The sequence below is a fragment of the Anarrhichthys ocellatus genome, unplaced genomic scaffold, assembly GCF_004355925.1.
Source record: "Anarrhichthys ocellatus isolate YVR2014 unplaced genomic scaffold, GSC_Weel_1.0 scaffold24, whole genome shotgun sequence".
NCBI lineage: Eukaryota > Metazoa > Chordata > Actinopteri > Perciformes > Anarhichadidae > Anarrhichthys > Anarrhichthys ocellatus.
Window position 1 is genome coordinate 3,616,381 of NW_022280054.1, and position 9,366 is coordinate 3,625,746.

The 9,366-nt window shown below is 40.0% G+C and overlaps 1 protein-coding gene across 3 annotated transcripts in view; it reads left to right on the forward strand.

The window, feature by feature from the left end:
• foxn1 (forkhead box N1) overlaps positions 1–7,865 on the forward strand; it is an 11,394-nt gene extending 3,529 nt beyond the window's left edge. Inside the window, exons 2-9 of one of the 3 annotated variants that reach the window (XM_031861066.1) lie at positions 868–994; positions 1,765–2,091; positions 2,532–2,630; positions 2,804–2,934; positions 3,144–3,240; positions 5,559–5,766; positions 6,014–6,457; positions 6,960–7,865. In XM_031861066.1, the coding sequence (XP_031716926.1) occupies positions 887–994; positions 1,765–2,091; positions 2,532–2,630; positions 2,804–2,934; positions 3,144–3,240; positions 5,559–5,766; positions 6,014–6,457; positions 6,960–7,273 (1,728 nt within the window). In that variant the 5' untranslated portion in view covers positions 868–886 and the 3' untranslated portion in view covers positions 7,274–7,865. Of the gene's footprint in view, positions 1–566; positions 995–1,764; positions 2,092–2,531; positions 2,631–2,803; positions 2,935–3,143; positions 3,241–5,558; positions 5,767–6,013; positions 6,458–6,959 lie in introns of those variants that run through there. The other 2 variants (XM_031861065.1, XM_031861067.1) reach the window with 2 other exon arrangements.
• The last annotated feature ends 1,501 nt before the right edge of the window (positions 7,866–9,366 follow it).

The following is a 9,366-nucleotide window of genomic DNA, read 5'->3' on the forward strand; positions in this document are numbered from 1 at the left end:
CTCTCTCTCTCTCTCTCTCTCTCTCTCTCTCTCTCTCTCTCTCTCTCACACACACACACACACACACACACACATACACACACACACACACACACACAACTACACACTCTGCCTCAGCATTATTTGGCTTTACATGACCTAACAGCCATGGTTTGTTGGCAGTTTTAATGAGCTTGGTTTGTGTCGGGGCTGAGGTTACCTTTACTGGAACTAGGGCCACGTGTCTGTCACCTCCGCTGGGATCAGATATCACTTCTTTACACTCAGCCGGATAAACCCCTGCCTCATGTACATCCACTTATGTCAAACTTTGGTGTTTTAATAAATGGCACTGAAAGTGAACTGTTCTCACCCCTGCAATCATACTGTCAGAAGACACAGTATAGCGTATCTCGCATATTTACAGCAGAATAGAGACTCAGCAGATATGATCTCAGAGGATCAGTAACAATAAGCGCTTTGTCAAAACAGTTGAGGTGTACTTCCTGTCATATGCCAACAGCAATATCAATCAAAAGTAGAAAAACAAACAGCTCGATTTGTTACAACTTGCTTTTTCACACTTCAGATTCCAATATAGAATAGTTTGATGTTTTGGGAAAAACGCTTATTAGCTCTCTTGCTAAGTGTTGATGAGATGTCAATACCACTCTGGTTCCTTTAGCTTAGCATAACGACTGGAAACAGGTAGCCTGGCTCTGTTAAAAGGTAACTAAATCTGCTTGCCAGCACCACTATGATGTTTGTAGATGTTTTTACCTTTGGACAGGGCAAGGCTTTATTTATATGTACCCCTGTCTCTGCTCTTTATGCTAAGCTAAGCTAACCAGCTGCTGGTGATTTAGCCTGTTTCCCATCTCTTCACAGGAGCAGATTTTTGTGCAGAATGTCAGACTCGCTGACATTTTCCCACAGTGGTGGCAAGTCAACGGCAACCCCTCAGGCTAGCCAACACACATGTGAGCCCTCTCGCCAGCTGATGGCAGAATCACAGGTATTGATCCGCCTCAGGTTTTAACCAGAAACAGGTTCTTCTGTGTGACACCGGAAATAGACTCTTGTACTTACATGTACTGCTTGTACTTTGACAAATGGCCTTAGTTTTCCATGGGCTTTCAATGGACAACTCTTTTAATTTGCCTATGATCTGTATTTCTTTCTTATGGCAAAATTAACTGTGGAACATACAGTATAACACCACATTTTTAAAGGAATAGTTTGACATTTTGGGAAATACGTGTAGTCACATTCTTGCTGAGACACTCAATGAAAGGGAGAGTGACTTCATTCTCTGCTCAGTTAGGTATTACTCCACTATATCTTTACATAGCAAATCGTTAATTAGTGCTCTCTGCGCTCTAGTATATTAATGCTCTGAATATTGTATAGGGAAACTTATATATTGTTTCCCAAAATGTCAAACTTCTCCACCTATCAAAAGTACTGCATTTCACAATTAAATAAATAAAAACATGTCCTGCCCCAGGAATAAAGGTTTTATATCTTAAAGATTAAAGTAAGGGAACATGTAGATTGATTTAATTTGATTTGATTAAAAGGCTGTTCTCTGTGTTTTACTATGAGAGAGGAAGTTTTCTAGTAATGCCTCAGAGGATTCCCACTAAGCATCTTTGCAGCTTCTTGGTCCGGAAATGGTAGTACAGCTACACATCGAAACCCATCCTTGATGGGTTTGTCAACAGTTAGTGTAGATTGTGATTTGCATCTTTAAAGTTTTGTATCACTATGATGATCACACCACAGACTAAAGAGGGCAGGGGCGTCTGCTTCAACCAGCAAGAGAGCAGCGACTTCAGCTTGAGGACTGCAGATGTGAACAGGAGGCACAGTGCTGATGGGACCATCGGTTCAGGGTCTGGATCAACACCGCGACGAGGCTCTGTTGACGCTGACCGTTACCATCCGTACCATCGACAGTTCAGCGATGGAGCAAGGCCGGGTGCGGGTTGCCTCCAACAGGACACGTCTTCCTTCAGCTGTCTGCAGGAGGTGTTTAGCCCTGGCACTCGTTCACACAGCTCGAGACGCGAGGCACCATCATCCTGGGACCAGTACGACGGCAGCGTTCAGGTTTCTAAATTTATGCTACACTCATTTTATCCTCATTTTTATTCCAGTTTGTGCAATTCAAAACAAGTTGATATCAGAAAGGGAGTGAGTAATCAGAGTGACCAGAAATGTGGGAGATATTTAGCTCAGGAGTTGGTAGAGACCAAAAACAGAGCTAAAAGAGAATATTAGACTTATCCCCAACAGGTGAACAGAAACGCCAAATTAATGATTATATTACTCCGTGAGAGCTTGATTTGTAAAAAAAACACTTGTTTGCTATGAAGTTCACCAATCAACTTAAAAGGTGATAAGTCTTTGTTGAGCTCACAACTTGTTTCCACTGCCCAAGTGGCCAAATTAGGCCATTAAGTTAATTTTAGGCAGAAATGTTATTAGAAATCCCACTCTTGCACATGCGTTTGGCTTCTCCAAACAACTTTATCCTCTATTTTTTTTAGCAGAGTTCGTTCCCAGAACTACTAACTGTACCAGTAGACCCCTCCTGCTTCCTGTCTCAAAGCTATCCATCCTACAGCTCGTCGAGCCCTCTACAACAGGTGAGTGAGTGTGTCGGTTCCCGAGTTGCATCAAGGCCCGTGCATGAACATGAGCGAGAAATATTTAGGTTTACCTGTATGATTTGAGGGTATTACAAAAATCTGTCAAACATATCTGTCTTTTATTGTTTCCAGTTTTCAGGTGTGTGTGTGTGTGTATGTGTCCTCTACAGGTCTCCTCTAGACTATATCCTAATAACGATCAGTCCAACAGCTCAAAATATTCTCTCCAAAGTCTCTCCACTCAATCACACCAGGAGAGCACCAAACAGTCCCTCTTCCCCAAGCCCATTTACTCATACAGGTAACATCGAATTTCAACATATTGTGTGCCATCTTTTATATTTCTGTCTAGCTTCATTGTGCATTCATATTTTAAAGCAACAATGTGCAGAATTAGTATATGATTCTCGTGCTTTGAATATTGGTGGGGCATCTTTAAGTGCTTTGTTGCACCAAATGTAACATGTAAATAAAATTGTAATGTAAAAAGTGTTTCCTTCATGACTGCAGCATCTTGATCTTCTTGGCTCTGAAGAACAGCAAGACAGGAAGCCTGCCAGTCAGTGAGATCTACAGCTTCATGGCTGAACACTTCCCCTATTTCAAGGTACCGCGATTAATGTTTGCGTGTCACATATTTAACCAAATGAAAAAAGCTCAGGCTCATCAGTGGCACAACCAGAGCAGCAGTAGTTGTGACTTTAACTACGCATAGAATAAATATTCCTCTCCAGCAAGTCTCTTTAGATCAATTGATGGTTTTTCTACAGTAGATCAGGAGTTGAAAGGGTTCACGTTCAGGTTTGTGTTTTCTTGCCCTTTACCAAACCACATCTTTGTTGCAGCTGACATTAATTACTTTCTAATTAATGACACACCTCAAAAGTCTCTACAGCTGCAGGTGGCCCTGCACCAGCTGAGTGGTAACCTGTTAAGGCAGAAGGCTGGCATGGGTTTAATGAGGAGAGGTTTTGTATCTGTTGACTATCGACAGTGTATGTTTATGTGTGTGTATGTCGGGCATTAGTGAGGTTGTTGTTTCACCATTCAGTAAATCAAATCTGACATGTGAAACCAAAGACACATTATAATTCTATGTTATTGTTAAGAAAGTGCCTGGTAAAGTCAAACACATGCATCTTTGCTTTAATATTAATAAAATGAGGCAGCTGAAGGGTTGGACCCCTGATTTATTTATTTATTTTTCAGGGACAATGCACACTAATCAACAGTTGCACTGTAAGCGAGCCAGAGTTAGCCAGAGAGGCTAATTTCCATCTGCTGTCCCCGGCCAGATGTTTCAAGGCAGCCTAAAATAACAAAATCTCAAATTGAAACGGAATTAAAATTCATAGACAAATGGACAGCAACGTATAGACAAAACCAACACACAGCAAAAGAAAAGTGTACGACATTAAAGCAGAGCAGACACAACAGGTTTCAGCATGCGTCACGCAGAACAGACCCATGATTGAACCCTGGGTCATCACAAATACTGTACATTCTTCAAAGGATTCCAGGTATCTACAAATCAAATAAGTTCAGACTCACCTCTGGAAAGAGCTCAAAGACTTGCTGCCATTCGTATTTAAGAAGGCACCTTACAGATGGCTGCTTTCCAAACAGCTGCCTGTAACATTAAACATAGGCTGCAGGGCCAGAAAACACATGAGGCAGATGAGAAGTGATACTCTAAGGAAAGTCAACGCATTCTGCAAAGGCTGAGATTGTTGAGATAGGTCTGAATACTTTCTGGATATTGTCAGGTATCTTTGAGATCATTTCGGTCCAGTGCACTGCAGATTGTGGAAACATTAATACACCTTTTATCCTCCGGGGAAAGAGATTTCTGAATATGGATTTCAGGGAATTTGAAACATCACTCATAATATCTGAGTGATGCTGAATTTGCTACATAGATACTGAAACACTAGTTCATGCTAAGATAGGGCAAAAAAGGGCAATTCAGTTTAATTTATATCTTTATTGTGTGAAACAAATTAAAACTAAATACGTTTTTTGGATCCTTCCATGAAATGGTAATGGTTCCTTTTTAGCCACACTGCCAGTGTGGCACCAGGAATGCTGTCGGTCAGTCCTTGTGTATTTTAGCTGTATGTAATTTGTTGTCATATATATTGCATTTATTTAAACAAATATTTATATGCAGTATTTGGATTTAAAGCACAGTATGCGAGAGGGCAACAAAGCACTGCAGAGTGGAGCAATATGTTGCGTATGTGAAAAGTAAAACTCGACATTTGAAACTGTCTATCGGATGAATTGCCATGACTTTCTTGTTCCACAGAGGATGAATATCTTACTGACTTTGGTGAGCCTCAGATGTACTTTGTGTTATCTGCCAAAAATAACAAATGTATGCATGCTAACATGCTCAATGGTAAACATTATACATGCTAAACATCAGAATGTTAGCATTGTCAATGTAAGCATTTTAGCATGCTATCGTTAGCAATCAGTTTAAAGCACTGCTGTTCCTGAGCGCAGCCTCACAGAGCTGCTAGCATTACTGTAGACGTTTAGTCTTGTTAAAATATCCTTGGAAAACTTTTCACTTCTGAAATAAACAGAAGAAAAATGCAAAACATTCACTGTTCCAGCTTGTGAGGATTTGTTGTTTGTATTTATCGTATGTATGTAATAGAAGGTCATATATAATTGATTGGACCACTGATCACTGAAATTATATTTGACAATTTTCCCAATTTGATGACATTTTATAAAGGAAATGATATGTGTCCTTGTAGCACAGTGGTTTGGATGCATATGTAGCCGCCCAATAATGTGTACTCATTGCTTTTCTTCTTGTACTATGAAGTACTCTGACATGACATTATAAGAACAGCTGCTTTAAATCTTTTCTTTCCCCATCTTCTGCATCTATTCACTCCTCTCTATTTTCAGTCAGCTCCTGATGGATGGAAGAACTCTGTGCGTCACAACCTCTCCCTGAACAAGTGCTTTCAGAAGGTGGAGAACAAAAATGGGAACTCGTCCCGTAAAGGCTGTCTTTGGGCTCTCAATCCCGCCAAGGTGGACAAAATGCAGGAGGAGCTGCACAAGTGGCGTCGCAAGGACCCCATCAGTGTTCGCAGGAGCATGGCGAGACCAGGTGTGTCCCTTAAACGTATTGAAAGAAGTCAGTACCCAAGAAGAGAACATTAACTAAAGGAAGAGGAAAATAATATTTTTCAGAAGATTGATTTTTACCATGAATTCATTACAGTGACAGATTAAACAATCAAAGATGTACTGCACAGATGTTTGACCTTTTAATCAGTTCTTGCTGTTCTGACCTCTACTTCTTAATTTTAGTACATCTTGAGTCAAACTTAATACAACACACACTTTTTCTACAGAAGACCTTGATCGTCTAATGGGAGAGGGACCGAACAAGCTCAGGTCTTTGCCACTTTACACCAACCCAGCTTTGTTATCCAGAGTGGCCCCTTTCTACGGCACCACCTCGTCATCATGCAACCCAGCCCAGCTTCGACCACTGTTTCGGCGTCCACAGTATGCCCATGTTCAACCTCAGCAGCCCTGCTACCTTCCCCCTGCCGCTGCTCACCCCAGCAACTCCTTTGCCCTGTACTCACCCTGTGGACAGCAGCCTGCAGCTGGCATCCCATCAGCCACTGGAGGCTTGCACTCCCCCGTGGCTGGTAAGATGCCACCTAGTTACAATAGCGCCCTGCAGGCTGAGTTCAGCTCCAGGAGCATGCAGGACTTGCTGATGGAGGGGGACGCCACTTATGACATCGACACGCTCAACCCCAGTCTGACTGACCTGCAGCTGCAAGGTACGAGAGACAGCAGAGACAATATGATGGATAGGAATAAAACAAGCAAAGTGCAAGGAGACTAGAAAGTACCGTGTCATTGACGCATCACATCGTCACATTCACTTGGTTGGGACACAGGAAGGCAACTCATCAAAGTCTTGTTTGCTCTAGTTAGCTAACTAATGCTAAATAGCTGTTTTTCAGCATGCTAGCAGTTGCTTAGCTCTAGGATGTCAAAATGTGGCATATTGTTTGGGTCTGCATAGGATTTGTCGATTCATATAAATCCTGTGGCTGTATTGAACCTTTTTGCTGCTATCAGACCTCAGCAGACATTTCCATGTCAAAGAAGCAAAAGCACAGGTGCAATCAATTACATTAATGATGGATGAGACATTTAGTTTTGCTGTCTTTGTCATCTAATTTCCCTTTTTCACAGCAGACATTTTGACTTTTCCCTGCAGGAAAAGCTTGTTTATGTGTCTGTTACAGATGTATTTTTCTATTTTTTTTTCTCCAGGTAACTTGTGGGAGGAGTTACAGCAGGACAACTTTGTGTCTGATCCACAAGTTACCACCGTGACTCCGCACACGACCTCTGCCCTGCAGGACCACCACGTCCGGACCGGCTTCACGCGGGTCACGTCTCGTGACGGTCAGACGTCAGAGGTGACGGGCGTCGGTCGACAAAGAGCAGAGGACGAAGACGAGAACACAGGCAGAATCTTTGACCAGCACGGCTGTTTGAATGGACTGCATCCTGCGGTTTATTCAGGGGTGGAGAGTCTTGCTGGGTATCTGACTTCCTGTACCGCATCCATCTCCTTAATATAAAGACCTGACTCTTTGGGCTCTTTCACACTCTGACTATTGATGTAACCTACTATATCAACCTGAATAGGGAATATTGTCAAAAGGAGCTTCTTGCCACAGTATTAGCTTGGTGGTTATTTAAACCATCAAATCCTCGAAATAGGAAATAGTTATATCTTTTTTTTTGTCTGTTTAAATATACATTTCTTCCACCCCCCATTTATTTATTTGCAAGAGCTCCAGTTACATATTATGGTGAGTTAGCTAATGGTAATAGGTTTTTATAAATGGAAAAGTAAAAAGGAGACAGTTGATACATAAATAATTATAATTAAATTCCTTATTGAAAACTTTGTGAATTTGCTATTTATTTACCTGATACAAACTGTATTGTTACGTTGATTCTAACATGTCACATAATTGTGGTATTAATTCATGTATTTTTAAGTAATTCTAAAAAAATGTTTTGTCTTTTACGAATTGTCATATCCAATTAATTATGACTTAGTAAAGTTGTTTATGATGATAAGGAGGATTTCCTCTTCTTCAGCACCTTACATTGAACTGACTACAACCTGAAACAAATGTACAGTTGCCTGAATTATATAAATGCTTTTCAGTGCTGGCTGCTTTTTCAACTAACAAACAAATAAACAAAAAACTGTTATTGCAGGACTGAATTTCTTATTGAATATGATCAAAAATAATTTAAGATGAATAGTATTTAAAACAAACCATATTGTATCATTTACACTGGCTCCACTGTGGTAAACGTTCAGCATAATAACTAAACATGAGAACGGATTACGCAGATAAGACAAAAGGAAATTCTGATATCAGGATTATTGTCAGTATTCATATCATGGTTTTACAGTTTTTACGATTATTTACGAGTACCTATTTCTAATAGAGCTATAGCTAATGAACTAAAATACTAATTATCATCATACTTTTATTTTGTTATTCGTCATCAATAGTGCTTATTTGGATAAAAACACACTATTCAAATGATTAGGAAATAAAATACTTTATTTTTATTGATTAAAAAAATCATGCCATTGGCAGTTTTGATGATGTAGTATTTAAGCTTAGAGCTAGTGTTAGGAAGTTAAACAGGTCATAATTCCCTCTCTTGTATCTATTTATGTTGCTGTGCAAAACTTCTCCTTCGTCACAAAAACAACATTTTACAAGATCACATGAACACATTCTGACGCGTTATTATTTACTTCGTCCAATGCTCATTTTTTTACTGAATGGAGCTAGAACGCACCATCATGTAACTAAATGGAAGCTCCTCACGAGACCCGAACAAGCTGCCGTTAGTTACCAACATTCCGTCTGAAAGGTTTGCAACAAAGCTGCAGGTGAGTGGCCCCACATCTCACACGCACCAAATCAAACCGGCACACGTGTTACGTGGCTCGTGATTCATATAATCGTGGGTACTGATGTTTAAATAGCAACGCTTGCCTGAGTGATGGTGATAAGTGGTGTCATGGCTAAAAATGCAGTAAGACTGATGTCACAGAAGATGGCAGCAAAGACACTTTGACAAAGATGAGGAAATATCTTTTCATAATTAAAATGATCTACAATGATTCTGCAACAGTCACATCTTTTACTTTCTCAATATATTGTAGTACTTTTGTCTCCTACATCAAGTAGCTTCATAAACGCAAGAATAACTACAATATGGACCAGCTGGAAACTTTATTTACAGGCATTATTTAAGCACATGGGTTACTTAGTTTCACCAACCACTGTCTTTCTAAAGGTATTGTCGTAAACGAATTAAAGTGTGTTATGTTTATGTAAATCTGAACTAGGTTACTAGGTAATTGTGGAACCACACACAAATAATTTATCCAAGCAACTTTTTTTTTCAGTCTTACAACATGTATGGAAGGAATCTTTAATCATTGCTCTTAAATTGTTGGAAGGTGGTACATTTCCAAACCTGTGTCTGAAAATCAGTAATACCGTATTTGAGAAGATACTGTTTAGATTTAAACTATTGAATCAGGTAACATCATCATTTTGGAATAACTTTCCGTCTCACCAATAAAAGTCAGAGAAACAAGGCCGGCAAAATAGATGAATTATAAACAGGA